The sequence below is a fragment of the Oryctolagus cuniculus genome, chromosome 3, assembly GCF_964237555.1.
Source record: "Oryctolagus cuniculus chromosome 3, mOryCun1.1, whole genome shotgun sequence".
NCBI classification, from domain to species: Eukaryota; Metazoa; Chordata; class Mammalia; order Lagomorpha; family Leporidae; genus Oryctolagus; species Oryctolagus cuniculus.
Window position 1 is genome coordinate 132,726,608 of NC_091434.1, and position 25,887 is coordinate 132,752,494.

The window sequence follows — 25,887 nt, forward strand, 5'->3', positions numbered from 1 at the left end:
GATTTTTAAATAACTTGTAATGTTCTTGGCACTTCAATTCAATGATCTGCAGTATTTTCAACTGTGGTTTTTATTCACTTTAAATATAGTCTTAGAGGACTGCACTTCTTTTTTTTTTCATTTCTTTGACTTTAAATTAGTTTCAGCAACTTTTCCTTTAGTTAAGAAAACTATCCTCCTAACTTTTTAGTGAACTCTGGAACTAACTGAGTTATGCAATTTGTATATTGGGATGAATTATATAAAAGGGAGAATTCCACTGAATTATACTTGATGAACTTTTACTAGTAACCAAATATATTTTTAGTGAATTTCTTTAATTTATAAGATTTATTTATTTGTATGAAAGGCAGAATTATTGAGAGAGAAGGAGAGACAGAAGAGAGAGAGAGAGAGAGAGAGCGCTTCCATCTGCTGGTTCACTCCCCAAATGGTAACAATGGCCAGAGCTGAGCTGATCTGAAGCCAGAAGCCACTAGCTTCCTCCAGGTCTCCCAAATGGGTTCAGTGGCCAAAGCACATCTTATACTGCATTTCCAGGTGCACTAGCAGGGAGCTAGATTGGAGTGGAGTAGCCAGGACTGGAACTAGCACCCATATGGGATGCCAACACTCCAGGCAGTAGCTTTATGCACTATGCCACAGTGCTGGCTTCTTTTTAGTGAATTTCTAAATTACTACTATTGGAACAAGAGATGTTTCCTTGCTATGTTTGCAGCGTAGAAAATTACATTATTTCATTGCTATTTGAGTGAAGCTTATTAAATGTTTAGCATTGGAGATATATGAAATTTATACCTAGATCATAAGTCCTACCAATATTTGGCAATATTTTCTGCAAAGCAAGTAGTCTAAAACTTAGCTGCTTAAAGTAAGACTTTCAGTTGCTCAGATATTGGATTTATATTAACTGAACATAATAAATTAATCCACTCCAAAAGTTGTTTGTTAAGGAAAAAAAATCTTTATGTGAATACATAATTTCCTGAAGGTTTTATTTCTCTTGCTAGTTCTAATGTGTTAAAGTGTTACAGTGTTAAATATACTATTATTATTAACTTTTAACACTAGTAAAATTCTTTCTAAAATCAATTTTTGGAAATCATAAAAATGTAGTTTCATAACCCAATAAAAGTGTATTACTGTTAGCATTCTAAATTTCATTATGGAACACCACTTTTGGAAAATGCTGTCATTTAAATGATATCTGATCAGATGATATTTCCCAGAAATTACTCTTTATTTAGAAACAAAAACAAGACAAAAGCAATTGATTTTAATCCAAAATGTATTTTTCCTTATAAAAGAGGTCCACATACTCACTGTGTCTACTCTACAGAATCTGTCCTTTTTGTTACACCACGTGTCAATTCAAGTTTATCTGGTCACTGCAAAAACTCGTGGCTAATATGTGTAATACAACACAGGAGGAGGTATTGCTCAGTTCAACTACTCTTATATACTTAAAAAAAATACAGAAATGTTTTTGTCCACTTTAACTGTAGTCCAGACATAAAAGTTACGTGAAAGTTCTAGAAAATGGAATTATTTTATTTGGTTGCCACAGTACCCTTTGAAGCCAGTTACTTAAAATGCTGAACTTGTACATATTTCCATTGGTCAGGAGCAGCATTGGTGAAGCTTAAACCATCATTTTAGAAAGTAATATTTCTCTGCCTTTCTTTGTTAAGCACAACTGCAAGTCTTGAGCGTTTCTTCAAAGTCATTTTATTGGTTCTTGTTTTAGGACATATTTGTTGGCACTCCTATGACAGTTGCTTTCACTTCCAGTGATGTACTTTTTTCTTTACCTGCTTCCCAGAGGTTTATCAGAGGAGGATAAAGCTCACTGAATGCAAAGGTTGGATTCTGTAAGTAATTCCCCACATAGCTATGTCCACCATCACAGTTCGTTTCTTGAGAGAGGCAGCTGAACAGACAGATCACACCAACAATCCCGAGGAGGCCTCCAAGGCAGGCCATGAACGTTGTGGAGTTACTCTTTCCATACTGTTTTCGATCTGGATCCAAACCTTTTGTTGTGACATTTACACATTGTTTTCTGCTTTTCTGGTAGATGGTGGGAATATCAATGCAAATTTTATACTCAGTTGATGGGTTCAGATGGGTAAGGTTATAAACCTTGACATCTGATGGTATTCGAGCACTTTGAGCAGCATGAGAATTTTCAGTCTTGACAAAAGCTGTCCACTTCACACTGGATTTGAGAATTTTAGAACTTGTTTTCCAAGACACCAGAACTGAATTGGCCTGAATATCTCTTATTTTAATGTTCAAAGATCCATTGTTATCCTGGGGAAGAGAACCATCCACTTTGATCATAACAGACTTCAAGTCAGCACCAACTAGGTTAGTTGCTATACAAGTATATAAACCCCCTTCTTTTGGGGTTATGCCACTTATATCTAGTGTGCCTTCCGAATGGACATAGAACTTGTCTATTAGAGTATTAGGTAAGAGTTTTTGACCAGATGGTGTTATCCAGTAGATTTCAGGCTGTGGCTCTGCAGTAGCTCTGCAGTGTAAGGAAACATAGCTCTTAGCTTCTACATCCAGATTAGAAGGAAAGCTCTCAGGAGCTATAAGAGGGAGGCAGATTTCCATCATGTCCCTGAAGTGCACTTGCCTAACATTCTGGCCTTGGAATTCAGGTGGGTCCACACAAAACAGTGAATCTGGCTCCATAAATCTAATGTTGGTTTTGTTCATATTAATCCAACGGATGACACAGTCACACCTGATGGGGTTGCTGTGTATGCTGATTTCTTTAAGATTTGGCAGAGACTCAATTGTACCATGATACAGGGCACTGAGGGCATTGCTGTTCAGCATGAGCGATTCCAGTTTAGGGAGTCTGAAAAATGCATTGGGGTGAATGTAAGATAATCTGGGATTGTTTGTAGCTTCTATTTTCCTTAAATCTGGCAAGTTATCCACAGCAAGACTGTCGATGGAAATCAGCTCAGGCATGTTATTTATCCCCAGCTCCTTTAAGTGTAGCATGTTGCTGAAGTCACCCCTTCGTATTCTTTTAATAGGATTTTTATTTAAATCCAAAAATTTGAGGTTAACAACTTTTTGAAGAGCAACATGGGGCACTTTAATAAGCCTGTTGTCATAGAAAGAGATGCTTTCTAAGTTTTCAAGGCCAACCAAGGCATTATCTGGTATTTCTGTGAGGTTTATACCAGCTATAACCAGGCTGCGAAGATTGATAAGAGGCTTAAAGTTCATGTCTTTGATTCTGATGATTGGATTTTCCCCAATCATCAGAATCTCTAGATTTGGAAGAGCATCAAACCACTTACTGTTGATCATCTGCAGTCTATTTGAATTGAGATGAAGCCGAAGAAGATTATGTAGGCCAATAAAGGCTCCGGGTGAAATTGTAGAAAGCAAGTTGTGATTAATGTAGAGTTCTTGTAAGTTGCTTAGTCCAGACAGACATTTTTCAGGCAGCTCAGTAAGTTTGTTTTCTTCTAGGTACACAGAAAGGAGCTGAGACATCTTTTTTACATTAATGTTGGTGACTGAAGATAAATTGTTTTGAGATAAGTCCAGGCCAGTAAGGTTTACTGGAAAGTCTATGGAATAGTCAATTTTTGCAATATTGTTAGTCTGTAGGAGCAGAATCTGTGTGTCGGCAGGCAATCTGGCTGGGAAGTTTAAAAGACCTAAATCATTACAATCCACTGTGGATGCTTCCATATAAATGGATCTGGGTGTAAACCAAGGCCTGATTTCACACGTACATAACTGTGGGCAATCCACTTTTTTGTCTACAGCGTGTACTAGTGTAGTGATAGCTAGGCCAAGTAGCACATGAATTCGGAGTGGCATGTCCTTCATCTTAGCTTTTTTCTTCAGATATTTAATGGGCCGTTAAGGATTCCACAGTCACTGCTGGTAAGTTCAGTAAGTGCTGGTTGATAAAGGAAATGCTGGATTTGTCAAATGATGAATGCCATAGAACTATAGAGTTTTTCTTCATGGAAATAAATGCCAGTGCCACAATTGCATTGTCCAAAAATGTCATGCATATTGGAGAAAAGAAGGTCAATGTCTCCTTAATGATATGATACTGATGTACTTTTGGAAGATGGAGTATGTATAGATGGTCATAAGAGACTGAGAAATTCATTTATTTAGATGTATAATATTCGAATCCCATGCTTGTTCAGTACTTGCAGGAATAGCAGCATTATGCTAAATGTAATGAAATAAAGTATAAAAGAAAAAAGAGAAAAATAATTAGTACAAAGGAAAAAACATAATATCAATTAATTATAATTATTCCATGTATAAATAATACACATGGGGCTTTTAGGGTTTACAGTTACTTCAATATGTTTTAACAACTTTATCCTTGTTTTGACCATCCTTGGTAGTTCTTGGCCCAGACCTTGGACAGACTGAGAAATTTAATCTTTAGACGCCTGAAATTTCATTAAGTATGTGCGTCCAGAAATTTTAAAATATTTACTTGTTTACACCTTATAATTATTCTCAGTATGTTTTCATTCTTCTTGAAAATTAGTCACAGGGATAAATGGAAAACAACCTTTGAATGATGATGCATTTATTTCTTCTGAGAGAGGAAAGAATAGTATAAATAAATAATGATCTTGTATTACAATCAAATGAATTAGAATACTGTTTCTCAAGTTCCCCGAGTACAGCATTGCAGGCAAAATTATAAAATGCTTGTTAAATGAGCTAAAAGTAATGGTATGTAGCTGAGTGTCCCATTTGAGTATGTACTTTTCTTGGCAGACTCCTTTATATAGGGACTTGAGTTTTGCATTGTTTGAAAGAGATTATATCTACTTTGCTGTAGATATACCTGTGCATTATTATTCTTAACTAAGGTTCACGTTAATGTTTGACTGTTTTATTTATCTTTGAGAATAATTTATATTCCATTAGTCACTAACAATAAAAAATTAATAAGCATCAGCGAAACACTCACGTAGTCCCAAGTGCTGTCTTGACTTTTGCACAAAACATCTAACCCCACCATTAGTTTGAATTTGTGTTCAGTAGATTCTGAGCCAATGGAGGATAGAATCTATCACAGTGTTTTTTTTTTACTGCATTTGCCTGTTCAATCCTCTTTATTTTATCGAGCCCCCTGCAATCTGGTCCTTCCCACACAGCCCCACCTGAAATGTTCATCTTCACCTTTTGCCATTTCTTTACATGCAACTTTCTATGTTGGCAGAGCTATGGGTGCCTCACTTTGTTCTTGCTGCCCGCAAGTCATATTTCCTTGTTTTGAATTAACTCTTTTTCAAACTTCAGTTCAACCACCTCCCTTCTGGGAAGCCTTTGTATAATCTCTCCCTGTAGCTGCACTTAGCTGTTACTCCACAGTTGCCCCATGACCCCAGTGCACTACTCTCTATGTTGGAATGTTTCTCTGATTCTTTCCTTCACCAGGCATTAATCTCCTGGAAAACATCAGGTTTGCTTGACTTTGCATCCCCAGCTCCTGGGCATGCTAATTAGAATGCAGTAGATGCTCAAGAAATGTTTTAAATCAGCTGGTAAATCAATTTTACTAAAAAGTTTACATATGTATCTTTTTGCATGAAATGTAAGTAGCTCAATTCAATTAAATCCTATTTTCAATAAATTTAGTGCTGTGACTCACATCAGTCTATTATTTACACAGAATTTGCATTTGCTGTGTTACCAAAATCCAGATATTAAATTTAAGGATGTTTCAAAGACACATTAGACTTCAAGAAAAAAGTTAATCTAGTATTATATCTGTGGTTTATTCTTTAATTTATTCTGATAACACTTATTGAACACCTTCTATATGCCAGTTATTTCACTGATAACTAGAGAGGGAAAAGATGGCTTAGTTGGAGTCACTAAGTAAGCTTTCAGTCTGGAGGGTAAACACAAGTAAACAGATAGAGGTTACCATTCCTTTGAGGGCTTATGTAGAGGCATGTAGGAGGTACATCTGCATATCAGTAAAACAGAAATCTATTGCCTCTTTATACCAAGAATGAAGAAGAAACCTCAGTACATGGTACAAAATATGTTTCTGTATGTTCCCATATGTCACTCAGCTGAAAATGCAGGAACCATAACTCGTGCCAATTAATCAGATTGATCTAGTTTCCCTAGCAAAGAGGAGCCTGTCAATTATTTTATGTTAACTACAGATTTGGAAATACTAAGCATTAAGTATTCTTTCATGGGGAGTGTTAATGTCACCTTTTATTTTGTAATTATTTTGGTGTCTTTCAAAATAAATGTTTATGTTGTATTAGAAACTCCTTTCTGATCCCATTTCAAAGTTTATGTAGCTGTATGCTAAGAACAATCACAGTTTTGAACCAGATTTTTCTGCAACCTCTGAAATGAGAATTCTTATAGTGGTGAACAAATGCAAATTTCATTTCTCTACATTGGCAGTAAGGGAGGCATGATACAGAATATAGAAATTAGCCTTTCTTTATCACAATAATTGATTTTTTTCTATATCTTGTGGTTTTGATTATGAGATTTTCACCAACAGACTATTTGGCAAGGGCTATTTGCAGGTTGCTAATATGGTAATAATGCTATCTCATTGGCTGTTTATTTATGTTAATAATGACCTTTTGAGATAGGTCATAAGGTAGTTTGCCATTTTTCAGTGTAAGGTTCTTCTGCCTGAAATCATACAGCTAATAAATGAGGGGTAAGACCAGTACCCAGGCTTTGTCTTTAGAATTGCAGTGCTTTCTAGTAAGCTACACATACATACGAACTTTTAACAAAAACATAGTATTGTGTTTTTATTTTTTAGGGAAAGGTGTCATTATTATATTTTTTAACATTTTAAGTTTAGAAAAGTAATTTATCAATTGACTAATAATGCTACAATGTGATATGCACTAGTCAAACATAAAAAGGACTAGTATATAAAATGTACAAATTCCAAATTTATTAAAATGAGAAATATGGCTGAGAGAAGAGATTACAAATTCTTGAATCTGCTGTCAATGCTTTTGCTCCATTTAGAAAAGGGTGCCTGGAAATAAAAATTGTGAATCTATAATTTACTTGTGAGTATATAATATGAGACAAATTAGTCCTTAGAGTTCTAATTATAGTCAACAGAAATGACCGCCTGCACATCCACTTTAGGAATAACATACATATTGTCATGAGAACTGGAATGCTTAAATCTCTTGGTCCTGGGTGTGACGTCAGGCCCCAAACCCCTGTGTTAGGAAGCTTTTCTTGACTTTATCTTGGTCACCTCGCACTGTTTGTTTGTCATTTGTTTACATTTCATTATTTCCTTACTAGATGTGAGATAATTAAGTACTAGATTATTAATAGAAATTGGATTATTAAAGCATTGGAATTTTATATAATGACTTTACTAGACGTTTTATTATTATGCAATTATTCTTGCTAGAATATAAAATTAATTATCATCAGGGATGGCATTCACCTCACCTTTGATTTGATTATGTTAGTATGTTTACCTTAACTTTACAAATTGTTAACAACAATTTTTGCTAAACAACAAATGTTTGCTAATTGATAATTCACAGTGTCTTTCTGTAATTTGTGTTGGATGATAGCATATGGAATAGTGATTAAAACTACCTTTTTTTCCCTAAGTATCTGGCAGTAAATAACACAGTCAGAAAAGAATGAAGAGCAAAAGATATACACCTAGATTTTTACAAGGCAAATACTGTGTTTTCTCTGATTTGTGGTAACTAATAGAGTAATGTATATGAGTGAAGTTGATATTTTGAGAATTGATTATTTTTTACAGCCCTTGTCTGTACTATTGAGGAACAGTGTTGCTTTGCTTTCTTTTCCTTACTATTTGTTGAATTCTTTACTTAGTTATTCTTGTGATTATAAAATAAGCTGAAAGTATATCATTGTAAAAGTTAAAAGAAAGAATTAAAAATGAAGGAGGAGGGAGCGTGGGATTACGGGCGGGAGGGAGAGTAGGGTGAGAAGTATCTCTATGCTCCTAAATCTAGTATATATGAAATACATGAAATTTGTTCACGTATATAAATTTAAAAACTTGTAAAAAAGTTAAAAATGAGACACTTATCCTAGTGTCCACTAGCAAAACAGAAATTGATTCACTTTGCTGACACCAGTCTAAATACATAGCTATTCTTTAGAGCCATGTTTTAGCTTACCACTGAGAACATTGTTTCTGCTTCAGCCACTGGAGGATTTAGGCTAGATCACACATGTAAGAGTGGTATTGATTTTAGAGGAAGGATGCACACACACATGCACACACATATATCTATACACGTATACTTATATGTATATAGATTGATACATGGATTTACACACATCTATAAAATTTTTAAATAATAAGCTAATCGTGTCATTCAAAATAAATTGTCTTAATTTCATTTTCCATTTTTGAGACTTTAAGTTCCCAAAACACTTGTGCTCTTCTCCATTACTCTCATCTTTCTCCTACATCCTTTTTGAATAAAATATAAACTATCTGAAAAACTTAAATTAGATAACATTGATACACTTACATAGTTTCCTATACCCCATCAGTTAGCAAGCCTTTTTTCCTTTTAAAATAAGAGTGAAAAATTTGTATTTAAGAAAAATCTATATTTCAGCCAGTATTTTAAAGGCTTTTGGACTGTTGTTTAGGAAGATGTACAGGAGACTACCATGAGGCTGAGATATTGTATTACAGGGTAGATGGGTTGAGATGGTGGTAAACTGGGTAATACACAAATAAAAATGTCTTATATCCCTTGAATTATTATGGTTGTTAAGTCATATTCAAGTAACGATTACTAAAAGGAGATATATTTTCATTCAGTGATTCCAGGGTGGCCATCATACTCATAGGCACTATGAACTGATGCATAATTAACTATTCTTTTCATATGTTTTCTTCATGTAAAGTTATTTAAGAAAACCATTTTTGTGCTGCTTTTCCATTTTTAAGGCAATATAACTTTTCATATATTAAAGCAAAATAAATTATAATTGGATATTTTGTAAGTTTAGAAGATCATGTATTTGAAATATCATTATGAACAAAATCCCACATTTCAATAAACTATATGGAGGCTTTTAAAAAATGGTTTGAATGAGTGACTCAGAGATTTAGCATTTAATAGAGATTATCATCTATCCACTCTCATTTATTCATCCATCCAAATCTTTAAATAAACATCTGTGAGGAGCCTACTGCCTTAGTTAATGTGCTTTCATGTATAATCTTTTCTTTTTATATTCAAAAATTGAAAGACTAAAAATTATTTTTATTGATAGAATTTAAATTGGTAGTTAAGCTTTTGTGTCTGTTGGGGGGGTGGAATTTTTTTGACATTTAAAAAAAACACTTGAAAGCTAGGCTAATCCTCCGCCTGCGGCGCCGGCACCCTGGGTGCTAGTCCCGGTCAGGGCGCCGGATTCTGTCCCGGATGCCCCTCTTCCAGTCTAGCTCTCTGCTGTGGCCAGGGAGTGCAGTGGAGGATGGCCCAAGTGCTTGGGCCCTGCACCCGCATGGGAGACCAGGAGAAGCACCTGGCTCCTGGCTTCGGATTGGCACAGCGCCCCGGCCATAGCAGCCATCTGGGGATTGAACCAACGGAAGGAAGACCTTTCTCTCTGTCACTCTCTCTCACTGTCTATGTCTAACTCTACCTGTCAAAAAAAAAAAAAAAAAAAAAAAAAAAAAAAAAAAAAACTTGAAAATGTAGTGTTTTCCTAATAATTTGTCCTTCTATGCTCTCTCAGTTTTTTCAAAAAAAGCTTATTCACTTTTTCTTATTGATGCCCCCACGTAGATTTTGCCTGATGAAAAGGCCAGGCCTGAAGCATTTTTTGTGGGATGTTGACAACATGTTTAGGCCAGTAAGAAAGGGGATTTTTTCACTTCTCCTCATATCTTGTATCTGTAATACTTGTGAACGCTCATCATACCCACAATTTCTTCTTAGAGAAATTTTTAGATTGGAAAGTCTAAAAATTCAGTTTGCTTCTGGATATAATTTTATGTGGGAACTTTTACTTAAACACCTACTTTTTCTTTAGTGAAGAGATCTTCATTCTTCAGCTTCTTCATCTGTGTTTCAACCACTTAAAAATCAGTGATTGAATATCTACTGTTGGCAGGTGCCTTAGAAGACACTGTAATAACCATAACTAGAATGAAATACTCGCTCACCAAATTATCATATATCAAAGGATAAATAGCTAAGGAGAGCACCCTGCAGTAGATTTGATTTACAGTAAAGGGCTGTCCAGTTCTCTGAGAAGATACAATGGAAGGAATGCTTAATTCTGTCTATCTAACAGGAACAGCTTGAACATTCCAGGTCTTTGGGAATGCTCACAAAAAAACCAACTGGAGTGTAGCGGGGAAACAGTGGAAAAGCAGATATGAAACCCACTATTCTTCAGGTGAATTTTTTAATGCTAATGCTCAAGAACAAAGTGTACCTTCTTCTTTGTACCTCATTATGTGTATTATAAAGACTACAGAGTCTGAGGAAGAAAAACATTTTGATACTTAGGTTAAAAAAAATTGGTGAAGATAGAGAGTTGCCATGGCTACATTAAAACCAAGTTTTTCCTTTTCTTCTAAAGCAAATTGCTAGCTAAGTTCATTTGTAAAAAAGAAGTTAAAATCTATTCTCCCATTATCTGACTTTGTATTCTCTTGTTATAAGACTTGGTGTTTCTTCAATTCTAATTGAAGGTTCTGTATCCCCAGGGTATTGTTGAGTTATGTTAAATGCATCCCCCATAAAAGGCTCTTCTTTTTCCCTTGGGAACTATTTATTTTCCAGTTTCTCAAACCTAATTATTTGAATTTGTATTTCAACTTCCAAGAAGTGGATAATGGTATTTAGAATAGTTCAATGAATACTATCCTATCCTTAAAGTATTATCTGTTAAGAAAATGATACAGGGAAACAAAATTTGCTTTGCATTAAGAAACATGGCCATATGTAGTCGGTTATTTTGTGGTTAGGATACCTCACTTTCCTGTTCTAGTGGTTGTGGATTTTTAATATTTAGAAGTTGGTTTGCATGAACATTAAGATTTCTTTCACATTATAAACTTACTTAATACATGATACTATTCTGTGAACATGGAACAGTTTTTAACAGGTGTCTAACAATTGGCTGTGAATAAACTCATTTATGTTCTTTTGGCCTTTGCATTGCACTTGATCACAAGTTTACAGTCAATACTCTGGTCCTATGCCATTCAAAAACTAGAATCAGTGAATTTTGGTGATTATGGGGATTTTAAAGGCTATCAAATTAATTACCTGCCATTTTTCCTATATCACATTATGTCTTCACAATAGTGAATGAAACAGAGAGTTACTTTAGTCATCAAATTAAGCAAATTAAGGTAAACTAACCACAAGGGAGATTATGGCCTGGATTAGGTTTCTGGAGCTGAATTTAGTATTAACTACTAATCTCTCTTTCCTCTCAAAATGCTTATTGAATCAGTCACCCTCATCTTTTCAGACTGGTGTTTCCCCAACTGGAACAGTGAACTGCCTTTTTTGTTGATTTGTTGGTTGCTTCTCCTAAATTTTTACTCTGATGCAAAGTTGAGTGTTGCGGAAGGAGAACTAGAGTAAGCAAATCTCTTGTCTAGGCTCAGTCTTGCTGGGAAGCAGACAAATCACATTGCTCTTTGAGTCTTAGTTTTCAAGAATATGTGGGCCTTGAACTAAGCTTTCAGTGTTGATTCCAAATTGATTGTTAATGTTCTGTGAAATCCCAAAGATTTGTTTGAAGAAGTCCATTTATTAGTATAAAAATCCTTCTCACTGTATGATTGCATGCAGTAAAATGTACATCATGTATACCCTTGTGTGTAGCAGCTACTATCTTTGAGAGTGGTTTTAGAGTGGATTTTCACATTTTGAAATCTGATACTTTAAGGTTCTTGAACTGTCAGAGATTCTCTTATTATTATTATAGAAATACACAAAGGTTTTTTTTTTTTCACTAAAGGAAGGGGATTTGATTTTTTTTGTTATGTTTAGACCTTATATTCTGACACAGAAAGCATTAATATAGACCTTAAATCAGGCAGTTCTATTCCTGAGAAACCAGGCCCAGATTACTTCTTTAGATGAAAACCTAAGCTTGCAATTAATTTCTCTTGGAGTGACCAATAGTGATTTAAATAGCACAATTCTTGAGAGAAAGAGAGAGGAATATGTATAGGGCAGATTCTGAAGGAGTCTTGGAATTTTCATCTTTTTGTCTGCTGCTGTTTTCAGAACTTGAAGATTTTGTGCTTTAATAGAGCAGGCAAGTCAGTCTGAGTCTCAGGAGTGTTTCTTATTGGTGTAGTGATTTCTGTATACTTGAAAATTACCAGCTTGTCATGATACTGTCATTTCTCATTATGAAAAGAATTCTGATTTGTATTTATTTTTAATTATAGTTTTTGCTCAACTGAGCACTTCATTAATAGCATTATATGTGAAGTTGATTTTTGTACATGATTAGCAAAACAAACGCTGTTTCTAAGTCATAACTTGTCTGTCTATGCTTGTATTTCTCCTGTGAGCATATTGGGGAACTCTGATTTAAAATGTGGTGTAACAGTACATTATTCAATATAGCTTCAGAGCCAATGGGTTTTTATTGCCTGATTTGCCTTTTTAGTTTCCTTTTATATCATTCCTTTGTTACTTAGCATGTATAGCTCTCTGGAGAAAAGCACTCATTTGTCCATTATCCTTCGCATTTACTCATCTTATATTGAGGTGCAATAATCTTATTTTCCAAACTGGGAAATAGAGCCATGGGAAACTTGCCTTAGGTTATATTTGAACTACAGATCCCCATAAGAGAAATACCTCTCCATGAAATGACCTACACTTCAGCAACACTGGGTATTGTGAAAGAATGAAGACCTAAGAGTTGGGAGACCTTGGGAACTTCCGTGACTTCGTTCTTAAACAGAAACCTTTAAACACAGACGTTTTGTAATAACCTTAAATGAACACTCTCAAAACTGTATTTCTTTCTGTTGGCATAATATGCATGAATAGACATAGAATTGACAAAGAGATTTCATGATATTTTTAGATTTTCATCATGGTTATTCACAGTTTGCATATCTGTCATACTATGGCACAGAGACAAGGTTCCAACCAGTACTAGTTCATGGAAAAATAGAAGATTTCCTTTTTTCACTTGTATGCCAAGAACAACTTGCATGATTTGTCAGAGAAATGGCTGTTATCTTGGCAAAAATATGTGTATGTGTACATGTATGTGCAGGTACACATGAATACTAAGAAACTTCAGTTCTACTCAGAAATTCTCAAATGCGTTTGACTAAACCCTAATGTCCCATTTTGTTCCAGTTTATATTCCTGTTAATATGTGTTTTGGGTGATTGATATAGTTAAGTGTCCATTTGTATTTTAAAAAGTTCACATGAATTAAGAGGAAAAGACTCTTCAAATATGCTTTACTTATTCCCTTGACAATTTTGGTTTCTAAAATCCCACTCTTACCATCCAGTTCCAGTGTATTTGGCAAGCTGGTGCAGTTTATGATTTGTAAATAATACCATCATTTTGTCTTCAAGAAATTTCCAGCCAGAGTTGGAGAAGGCTTCCCTGACAAACTCCCCTGGGTGAATTAATGACCAGAGAAAGATTCCTATCATGCCTTGAGGTATAATGATTTAGAAATGCATGTGTCATGTAGACTTAGTTTCAATTATCTTAAATTTCTGACAGAAATATTTGAGATAATTATCCAGATAATTCAAGCAACTTTAAAATTATTTTCTTCTTCAGTGGATGACAGCCACATATCCTGTCTTTGAAGTCACCATTCTTTGAGTCATCTGATGATTGTCCATATATTTGGTACAGTTTTTAAAAAAGGAAGAAATAAGCAGAGCAATTCTAACTTGAGTTGAGTCTGGGGACAGGGACATGTGTGTGGCCTTATGCTTTCTGATCTTACAAGGACTGCCCTTTCTGAGATCTTATCCATAGCAGAACAAAATAGACATACGTGAAACCAAAAGAAAAGTTTGTTCTTGGCAGAAGTAAATTTGTTTTGTTTTGTTTTTACCAATCTTAGTATGAATGAGTTTTAAAGTACAAATAGGTCATCAAAGGATAACAGCAAAAAAGTCTTCCTGACATCCACACTGCTAGATTAACTCAGTTGGGCAGAACACAAAGTCATTGTTTTGCAAAGATGTGGAAACCTCTGGGCAAGAGTACACTGATGCACAATAGATGGAGATTGAACAATAGTAGTGTGAAAGTCTCAAAATAACATTTCTGAGAAGAACGTTCCTCTGACAAGAACTCGAGTAGATGGAGTGTGGGTAGTTCTATTTTGCATTTAATTAAGTACTGGCTCTCCTTACGAATAAACAGAACGGTGTGAATATCAGTGTTTTATATTTTTACTAGGAGTTGGGAAAATATAACATGTTTTGAAAGGAAGTAAAGTAAAATGAGCTCCTATGGCCTGTCTTCAACTGCAATAAAAAAAAGAGAATAAATTATAGCACCACATTTTCAGGGGCGCCATGGGTCAGCCTGTGCCTGCCATGAGTCCAGTGATGGCTCATGCTTTTCTGTTACTACACCTAAGGGAGCTGATAATATAGACATATTGCTAGTGCCTTATAATAGGAATGGAATTGTTTGTCTATTTCCATTTCAGGATTGTGCCAGATTTTTCTCACTCTGTATGGTTTCTCTCATACTCTTGACAATCTGCTTAAAACAGCATTGCTGTGATTCTGTCCAGGGGCTACAAAAAAAGATTTTAAAATAGAACAACAACAAAACCTCTGCTGAAAGCTCGAACAAAGCTTCCTGAATTACAGCTTTGGGTTTTAAAAGTAATCTTTTAAGCAAGTAATGGAGACTGTTTGCATGTCTGTGTGCATGTTTGCGCATCCTTCTGTTAAAAATTCCTTATCGTTCAGGCCACACACTTTCCCTAAATACTTGTGTTGACAAATAATGTGAGATAACCAAGTGACACTTTGGAAAAGTCTTGAGAGGTAGGTAGAGTGAGTTCTCAATGCCCACAAGGTCACTGAAGCTTTATTATTTATTTCCAACATGGTAGTAAAAGGTCCTGTGTACAGGTTAAATCTTTGAGTTCATTGTCTCCTGTCATTAACTTATATATCCATTTAATTTTATAGCAGCCTAACATTTGCCCTTTACCTGGATTTCATTATATAAGACTGCCTTATGGGGGCCAGCGCCATGGCTCACTTGGCTATTCCTCTGCCTGCAGCGCCAGCATCCCATATGGGTGCTGAGTTCTAGTCCCAGCTGCTCCTCTTCCAGTCCATCTCTCTGCTGTGGCCCGGGAGTGCAGTGGAGGATGGCCCAGGTGCTTGGGCGCCTGCACCCGCATGGTAGACCAGGAAGAAGCACCTGGCTCCTGGCTTTGGATCAGCGCAGTGCCGGCTGTAGTGACCATTTGGGGGTGAACCAACGGAAGGAAAACCTTTCTGTCTGTCTCTCTCATTGTCTATAACTTTGCCTGTCAAATAAAAAAAATTAAAAAAAACAATGCCTCGTGTAGATAACCTTATATAATTTGGTTGCCTAAAATTGCCTTGAATTCATTTTAAATTATTATTAAGACAGGGGGACATGATTTGATTCATATTGTCCTTGCCCAAAATGTGAGCTCTGTGCCGAATTCTGCCTTAATAAGTTTCCAATGGTATTTGGCTGCTATGTCTTTTTAAAAAAAAAAAAAAAGATTTATTTTATTTATTTGAAAGTCAGAGTTACACACAGAGAGAGGAGAGGCAGAGAGAGAGAGAGAGGTCTTCCATCTGATGGTTCAGTCCCCAATTGGCCACAATGGCCGGAGCTACACCAATCTAAAGCCAGAGGCCAGGAGCTTCCTCCAGGTCTCCCATGCAGGTGCAGGGGCCCAAGGACGTGGTCCATCTCTATTGCTTTCCCAGGCCATAGCAGAGAGCAGGATCAGAAGCAGAGCAGCTGGGTCTCGAACCGGCGCCCATATGGGATGCTGGCACTTCAGGCCAGGGCATTAACCCGCTGTGCCACAGCACTAGCCCCATGCTATGCCTTTTAAGAAGAAGGCTTCTAGGTTATGAACATCTCAAGAACAGGCGATCCCAAAGACCGTAGCATAGAAATGTAATATGTATTGCCATTTAAGTACTGAGGACTACTTTAAAGGAGGAAGTGAAAGGACTAAATGGCCAATTTTGGAAAGAGAAAGCAGTGTAATCTATGTTGCCTATCAAATTTTAATTTTTTGTTAATGGGCTGTATAGGCTCTTGTTAAAGGACTTCTTGTACAGCAGCTTCCTCATGAGGCATGTGGGGCCATATGCCTGTCCATGTACCATTTCCTCTTCTTCTTTAAGGACACATGTGGCTGGAGCCCCAGTCATAGAAAGGGAGTTCTTACCTTAATGGAGGTGAAGCGTTCTTTCATAAAAAGGCTATAAATTTGCACCCAGCTTATTCTCAGAAGCCTAGAAGACATCTCACATATGGACTAGGTGAAAGCAAGGTGACAGATTGCCTTTGTGGGAGGATTTTAAAGAGTAAACTTCCTACAGAACATTTAGGATTGTATTTTGGCTATCAGTTTAGTTTCAGAAAAGTAAATGGTTTTACATTATGTTAGGATAGAGTTTAATGTATTTTTATGGATGAAATGAACAGTGTTTGATTATTCTGTATGAGATATGAGAAGACTCAGGATCAGGAATATTTCAGCTTGATCTGGGACACTCAACTAACTTTATTATCAATGTGCCTAAACAAAACCATTTTGCAAAATGACATATAATGTCAGTTATAGGAATATTTCACACTGCTCACTTAAGAATTACTCAACATTAATTTCTTATTATAGAGACACTTTCTTTGATGCTTAACATCCAGTTGTTTGAATTTTTGCACTTACATTTTTATACCATATGTATATTTGTGTTCTGTAGATTTTATCCAAGATAGCTGTGTTGTGAAGTTTTATATTAAACCACCATGGGCTTGGAGTTCAAGATCCAAACAAAACAGAATCAAACTTTTTCCTGATTTCTGTTTGCTAAAATTCATTATGCTGATTAATAAGATATATTTTATCTTTGTGATCATTATGATGCTTATTAAGTTTTCTTGGAAGATACAAGAATAGTATCAGGGTACTTTAGAAAGTTCATAGAAAATGAAAATAAAAGATATTTTTATTTTAGTGCAAAAAGTTTTGAAATCTATGCAAAGCTTTTTTCACATAATATTATTTTTGTTAAGTTTCTGCAGACCCCTACTATCCATGGACTTCAAAATAGTTTGCACCAAAAAAACTTATCTTTTAGTTCCATTTTTCTGTGGGCTTTTTGAAGTACTCTCATATTATTTCAGTTAAAAAAAAAAAGCTATTCTAAGTATATATTATAAGAGCAATTAATTAAACTGCCAAGATTATGAGAAATATGAATTTGAGGAATTTTAATTTTGAAGTTTTTTATGACCAATTCCTATCAATTGTATTGAAAAGCATAGATTAGAAAAAGAATATCATTTTGCTAATCTAGACTTAATTCCTGTATCAGTGGACAGAAAGGGGTCTGCAGTGCTTGACTTGTATTTGCATATTTTGCTGTAGTTCTGATCCAAAGGATCTTTATTGTCCTTGTCATTTCCATTAATCTCTTTTTTATCATATAACAATAGCAACAAACAACAGTAGTAATCATGGACATAAAATGTGACCCTGCAAACATTCCATTCCGCTTTTATATGTAACTATACTTATTCCCCATGATAAACCTGTCAGCATGTGCTGTTATGCCTGCTTATTCCCACTTTTTATTTTTATTTTTTAAATTTATTTTACAGATAGAATTAGACAGTGAGGGAGAGAGACAGAGAGAAAGGTTGTTCTTCTGTTGGTTCACCCCCCAAATGGCCACCAAAACCGGAGCTAGGACGATCCAAAGCCTGGTCTCCCATGCAGGTGCAGGCGCCCAAGCACTTGGGCCATCCTCCACTGCCTTCCTGAGCCACAGCAGAGAGCTGCACTGGAAGAGGAGCAACCGGGACTGGAACCCGGTGCCCATGTGGGCTGCTGGTGCCGCAGGCAGAGGATTAACCAGGTGAGCCACAGCGCCGGCCCCTGCTTATTCCCACTTTACAGGTGATAAAGTAAGGTTCAGAGAGATTTACTGAGCTTGGTCATTGTTCAGAGGGCTGGAAGTGATAACTCCTGAGCTTTATCCCAGATTAATAACTCCGTTGTCAGCCAACTTCCCATTAGCCCTTGCTGCATATAGCTTTGCATTATAGATACATTTGTACTTGATTGCTCCCTTAAGAGTTGTTAATAAGATACCATCATATCTAGCTCCCTTACTTCATTAGCATATATAAATCCAGGTTTTCTTCGTTAGTGAAATTAATCGATACTTCCTTTTAAAACTTAAGTTAAAACATAAAAATTTTGGGTGCCGGAGCTATGGCGTAGCGGGCTAAACTTTCTCCTGCAGCTCCAGCATCCCATATGGACACCAGTTCGTGTCCCAGTTGCTCCTCTTCTGCTCTCTGCTATGGCCTAGGAAAACAGTGGAGGATGGTCTAAGTCCTTGGGCCCTTGCACCCTTATGGGAGACCTGGAAGAAGCGCCTGGCTCCTGGCTTCGGATCAGCTCAGCTCTGTCTATTGCAGCTGTTTAGGGAGTGAACCAGTGGATGGAAGACCTTTCTCTCTGATTCTCCCTCTCTCTGTAACTCCTCAAATAAATAAATAGAATCTTAAAAAAAATTTTAAATCTTAAGGAGGAAAAGTTATGATTTATCACATAGTTAGAAATAAACATATTAGGGCCGGTGCCGTGGCTCAATAGGCTAATCCTCTGCCTTGCAGCACCGGCACACAGGGTTCTAGTCCCGGTCGGGGCACCGGATTCTGTCCCGGTTGCCCCTCTTCCAGGCCAGCTCTCTGCTGTGGCCAGGGAGTGCAGTGGAGGATGGCCCAAGTGCTTGGGCCCTGCACCCCATGGGAGACCAGGATAAGTACCTGACTCCTGCCATCAGATCAGCGTGGTGTGCCGGCCACGGCGGCCATTGGAGGGTGAACCAACGGCAAAAGGAAGACCTTTCTCTCTGTCTCTCTCTCACTGTCCACTCTGCCTGTCAAAAAAAAATAAATATATTAAATTTTATTGATATTATTATAGATATTTTGAATGTTTATTCTTTAATTGGCTTATTAATTTTTCTACTTAGTAGATACCTTGTTTATGGACCACCTTTCCTCCAGTACCCTCTTGATCAATCTGTTTCGTTTTTTTTATGTATCATTAACGACTGCCAGAAATTATTTGATTTTTCTTTATTTTGTGTTTCCCATCACCTCCACTAATGTCAGCTGTATTAATGTAGCTTTCTGTTTTGTTTATAGCTGTATCTCTGTTGCTTATCTGGAATAGTGCCCAGTGTTGTAGTTTCATAAATACCTACTCAGCGAATGAATGGGTATCAGTTCTTTTAATTATAAATTCACATATCATTAAAACTTTTTAAAAGTTTTCTGTATAAGATAGTTATCTATGACATTGGTTTTGAAGATGAAAGCGGAGTTCATTCATATAATAAGAATGAGTAGACTATTGAATGATAATGACAGAAGTCTGCTAATTGAGGCATAAATGTGTGTGTGTTTAAGATTACCAGACTATAACAAAGTCCACTTGAAAATACTGTCATGTTTTAAAAAATAGCTTAGAAAGAATAATAAAAGTACTTCTAATTCAACCTGTAGTCTCATAATATCTTGAACAAATCTATGGTGAAGAACTAATGGAGACACTATATTTTTTTTGCTGTTATCGTTTTGACTTAAGACATGGTTTTCAATTGATTTTTTAATGTGCATCTATAGTAATAGCATAATATAATGAGGACATAAGAAATACATATTCTTTACTTAAAATTTGTGGCATTTCTTCTTGGAAAACACAGGAAACCATGTAAATTAGGTCAAAATATGTTTGTAATGTCTGGAAGTAACAGACTTTAAAAAAGTAATGTAAAATGTAATAATAACAGCAATAACAAAAAGAGCAATAATAAACTTTCAGGTAATTGAGTGTAAGTGTTGAGAAAAGGCCCCTGGAAAATCGATTTTGTGTGGCTGGAGGCCAGACCTGGCTTGTTGCCAACCAATAGTGATCAAATGGGAAGTAGTCCATTCCATCATCTGGGAGGTTTGCATCTTTAGTGAAGTCTACATTGGAGTAAAAGATCTGTACCAGAAAGTGATACAGTAGACAGTGCAATTTATGGCAAAGAAACTCCCTTGTTGTACTGAAATTCATAATACACTCTCTTACTGTTGAGAAAAAATAGTTGATACAAACAATATCTGCTGTGAGTCAAGATTGGGCAAATATTGTTGGTGCTGAGTTTCTGCAGATCTCAGAGTCCAGGAAGCACATATGAAGTGAGTAAAGTTTACTTTATAAATTAAAGCTTCATGTGCTAGATTCAATAATATGAGCATATTATCAGCAGAATTGGAAATATTATAGTGTGACTCACTGCTTTGAAATGGACAGCTGAGTGTTGCAAATAAATCTTAGGGAGTTCATTATTATCCAACAGAATTACTGCTCACTAGATCTGAAATAACAAATCTGTGGCCTTGACATTTAATCAGAGCATGAAACACATTTATCGAATCTCATATTTGAGATTATTGCTTCAGTAGTGCCTCAATTAAAGCATGTGGATTTTAAAAGTTCCATTCAGACAGAAAAAAACAAAATACTTGTTATACAGGCGCAGATTTTTTTTTTTGTTCCTTCACATTCAGTTGTTTTTTCTTGAACGTGTTTATTTTCTGTTTTTAATGAACAGAAATGGATTTAATATAAAATATAAGTACACAAAGAAGTACCGGCTTTTTTTTTTAAGAGACAAAGGAGCTAGAAGTCGAAAACTTCACATATTCTCAGTGACTGATTACTTAATTGAACAGAAAGTTGAAAGGAGTTTCTACCTGCTGTATGCTTAGTATTGTAACATAACGCAATTTCCATACCTCCATAATTTAAGTTATTAGATTCATAGTAAAAACTCTTCTTCAAATTCTATCTCAAAAGAAAGAAACAGAGAGGGAGGAGAGAAGGAAGAAGTGTGAGGGCAGGAGAGGGAGGGAGGCAAGGATGGAAAGAGTTACTGAATATCTACCAACCTTCTTTTTCATATTCTAGTGAGAGAAATTATAAGTATTGTCTATTCATGAACATCTGCAAATCACATTGCAACTTAACTGTCTCTTCTCTGATTTAATAGAAACTTTGATTGCTTTCTAGGATTTATATCGGGAGTAATTGTTTTTGCATTTTAATATAGAAAGAAGTAGATGGAATAAATGCATAATATATTAGAAATGCTATTAAGCAAATGATCCTATGTGGTACTGTTGGATGAATGTTTTCTTTTACTCTTCTGAACAAAACACAAATTTCTCCAATTATTTTTAAATTGATTGTTCCCTATTGTTGCCTAAGGAAAAGTGGAAAAAAAATTCATTTGTGTGTTGAATCCAGTTCCTTGGTATGACTAATTGGTAAACAGGAAGACTGATAAAGTGTATAGTCAGGTACTTTGCTCTCCCAGATCCATAAGGGCCATTCTATTAGCATCCCAGATTCATAATACATTGACACACTGAGACTTTAATTCTTGTTATATTCTTATTTGTATTCTAAGTTCTGAGAATTTTTTAGCAATCACATTTCACCAGTCTTGTTCCCCTGGGGTTCCTGCCTCAAAATAGCGAGCCCTTCACTGAAGCCCAGAGTGGTAAGAAGTTCTGAGAAGGCTCTCCAAGGCAGTTGTGATGGTGGAGGACATGTCTTTTTTTTTTTTTGGTCTGTTGATTTTGAAGTGCACCATTTTTTCCTAAAGAGCTTTTTTCAAAATCAGTGTCCTTACAGACTTTAAGTTCCCCTTCCCACATCAGATCGTTAACTGGAGATCTGGCATTGAATAAGAACAATGACTTGAGGTTTAATATTCTATATCCAAGGCTGTAAATGTTCCAGATACTTTTCCTCATTTTTCTTTTTTTTCAAGATTATAATAGAGAAGTAATTAGGTAGGGGATGAGTAATCTTCCCACTTTATTGGACATGGCAGTGATAATCGGCTTGTCCCAATGTGCACCAGTGTTGGTGTTCTAAGGTCCTGGGTGGCTTCTTAGCGAGCAGACAATGTTGTATGTTACGGTGAGATTAAGAATGTGTTCCCAGGGAAATTATTTGTACTTGCACTTGTTTGTGGTGCAGAAAAATAAGCTTGCCCTTGTTGAGGCATTAAGAATTGAACTGTAGTATATTCCCAGGAGTATCATGCATGGATTTGATACATACATCAGTGGAATTAAATTGGCTAAAAGAGCTGTCTATGATAAAAATGAGAATGCTATAAAAGACAATGACTGTATCACATTCATGTGTCTCAATCTGTATCTATCTCTTTTATATTTGTATGGATTTTTTTCCATTTGTGTAAATTGGCAGTATACACAATATAAATTTAAACAACAGAAAAGAATCCCATTTATAAAGCTATGAGAAAACAGACCTACTGTCAGGAGATTTATTCTCCTATGGTGGGAGGAACAATAAAAAACCCAAGCTGTATTTGTGCCTTAGAGGTACTCTTTGGGGTTTTGTTTTCTCCCAGCAAGCTAAATAGCATGTGGCAGTTGCCACAGCAACCCATTTTTGTGATTTGCAGAATAAGGGAGCAAACCAGATATAAATTGTCAGTCAATAAGTTTCTGTTGTCATGGAACATAGTAACATATGCAGTCTCATTTGGTCAATTTATATACTTCGGTGGTGTTTTGTTCTGTTTCTTTCAACGTGCTGTCACAGTTAGTATTCCATTCTTGGGCTGCATGGTTCCTGAGTTTCATACATGATGCTAACTTGATACCTAGATGTCAGATTCACAGAAGGTTGTTGTTGCACAAGCATGTTACTTGGCGTCTGTTTTGTAATTTCAGCACATCACCACGTGGATTCTTTAGCTTATCAAATTAATTTTAAAGGGGACTTTAAAAGGTTTTTGTGATTCTTTTGTTTAGAAGCACATATTTGCAATCTGTGGATCTTAAGTATCTTTGTCTCATTGAGCTGTTTGCTGTGGAAATAGAAGTAGCTCAGTATGGGGGCTTCTGGAAGTCTATGGTCCTGCCTCTGCTCCATGGATTCTTACAAGTCGACTCATATTTTGGAGCCAACTCAGGTCCATCAACTGTGACATCTGCAAACCCCTTTGCTTCCTTGTATTTTTCTTCCTCTCATGGGTGTAACAGTCCCCTTCACTCTACTTTCTGTCTTTGTCTTCCTTCATGTTCTAGAAGTCATGACCCTCTTGTTCTCAATAGATTTTGCCCTTGGAGTGACAGCCTAGATGTTTGTGTGTGTATTTTTAATTTGATGAGAAGTTCAGCTTACAGCTCACTGTGAATAAGCTAATGTCTCATCTCCTGTGACCCATTGACAAGATATTCACATTTTTCATCCCTACTAACAAACTTTATTTTCTCTACATTTTAAAAAAGAATAGCCTGTCTTTAGCGTTTGCTTCAAAAAGTCAAAACTTGAAAAAAATGTAGTTAGGGGGATTGATGATGAGACTCTTCTCTTAGTCAACGCTATTTAAAAATCTGCTGGCAACCATACTGAGTAGTTTCACATATCCTTTTTAAAACTGATCTCAACAGCAACAGAAGTGATAGTATTAGTTGCTAAACTGACAGTTTATGGATACTTAAAATATATAATTTGGAGCACCAACGACAGAAGTGAGAACATTTCTAGAACAAAAGGTGATGTTGGGTACATCTAAAGCAGATGACAGAAGAAACTGTTTTATTCTTTAAAATAATTAATTGTGGATTAATGAGCTATCTATGTGTGGCAAAATGGGACACAGGGGACGTGGGAGAAAGAAGACTGTATGGCTTTGATCTTCTCTATCTGAGTTTCATCATTTGCAATTCTGCAAAGTTGGCTCAAGATTGAAAAGTAGAGGCAAGTATGTGCATGCATGAAGGAAGGAAGGAAGAAATCCCTCAGCAGTAGAGATTATTCTCTAGCAAATGTGGCTCTCCAAAAGCTTGCCTAAATATAGGCCCAAACACAGAGATGTGGGGAGTGTTAATGCTAGTGCAGTGAAAATAGAGGTGTAGCTTCACCCTAAACATGTGATACAGGAGTGTCTTTTGTCAGTGTTCCCACTTTGTTCTATGCTTAACCCCAACATTTCTCAAATAGCAAATGCAAATGATTTGTCTTGCTCTTTTGCTTTCTGACACTCAGAGGAAGCCTAGGGATTAAGGGATCAAACATGGATTCTGGTTTCTCACTCTGCCTCTACCATGTCATTGTTTCCTTATCTACTAAGAGTGAGTGATAAAAGGTAGGCCTCTAGGGATGTTGTAGAAATTGAATAAAATGCTTTAAAATTTGCTAGTACAAATAAAAAAGGGTTTTCTCTCTCTCTCTCTCTTTTTTTTTTTAGTTCTGCACCAGAGACATAGAAAGTAATCACTAAATGTTTATCATTAGGAGATTGATAATAATCATCACTCTGATAATTTGTTAGAAATTGTTGTAACTTAAATTTAGTTTGAGGTGGAAATATGGGAACAGGAGAAGTGGCAAAGCAAAGTAGAGCTACTTTAAGGACAGATGAGCTTGTTTCCCATAAGAGATTGTGAAAATGTACTTGTTGAGTAGATTTTTTTCTGATTATTTCTGTAAAGATAATTATGAGTGTTCTACAATGTTTGTCATCTTACTTATGTGACATTTTTAGAAGAAGAAAAAGTCATTGGAAACCAAGTACAAGTAAGTATAGCTAGACTTAATTAAATATTTATATAGATTGGTAAGAGCTATTAATAGTTGGCAATTTTTTTTAAAAAGTCCAGTATACTTATGAAAGTTGTGCCCATTGGAACACATACACTTCTTGGAATTGGAATGCAGATACAGTTGCTAACTATAAATCCATAAATGTGCCAATGAAGGCTTTTTAAGATTATGGAATAGGGCAGTTGTTACTTCTTGAGATACATTTTTGGGGGAACAAATTCTCATGGAAGTTGCTTAAATTTAATTTTGGTATCATTCATCAGTATGCTCAAGAAGTGCTAATGAGAGTACAAATGGGAAAGAAATGAAATTTATCTCCATGGAGTCATGATAAATGGAACTCTGGGGTCTTAAAGAAGAACATATCATCATAAGCAACTTTAAGATTGTATTTTAGTAACCCAGGGGCTTGAGCCCTACACTGTGAATTCTGCTGGGAGAAAACTTACAACAAGGCTCTTTAAAAGTTTGAAAAATAAATTTGCAATGAGATTTATCATTTCAAGGATTCTGATTGTCCTGTATGTGTTATTAAGTGTTTTATGGCCGCCATAGAGAGGATTAGGGCTGAGTGGTTTCAGAGCCTTTTCAATTTGGAATGGAATATCCAGGAGGAATAGAAGTTTCTAATAGAGTTGAATCAGTCTATTTCTTTGACTTTGACGAATATAAAATTTGCTATGTCTATGGCTGCATTATTTTACTTGTAAGTTTCCATTGGATATATTTTTCTCTTTTTTATGCTTGATTAAAAAAAAAGCAAAACAACTCTTCAACTAAAATCACTTTAGGGCACAAATTAAAAACCACAGACCCAGGTAATTATTATGCTTGATGCAGAGCAGTGGCAACACATTACTGTCAATAAAATGCCAATCTAAAGAGGCATCTGGAAAACTGGATGATAGA

The 25,887-nt window shown here is 35.9% G+C and overlaps 2 protein-coding genes across 6 annotated transcripts in view; one reads left to right on the forward strand and one right to left on the reverse strand.

Moving 5' to 3' along the window:
- IMMP2L (inner mitochondrial membrane peptidase subunit 2) overlaps positions 1-25,887 on the forward strand; it is a 1,099,135-nt gene that overhangs the window by 526,240 nt on the left and 547,008 nt on the right. The gene's annotated exons all lie outside the window — the stretch shown is intronic.
- LRRN3 (leucine rich repeat neuronal 3) overlaps positions 1,217-25,887 on the reverse strand; it is a 35,538-nt gene continuing 10,867 nt past the window's right edge. The window contains exon 2 of the mRNA XM_002712044.5: positions 1,217-4,227. Within this exon, the coding sequence (XP_002712090.1) occupies positions 1,744-3,870 (2,127 nt within the window). The 5' untranslated portion in view covers positions 3,871-4,227 and the 3' untranslated portion in view covers positions 1,217-1,743. The remainder of the gene's footprint in view (positions 4,228-25,887) is intronic.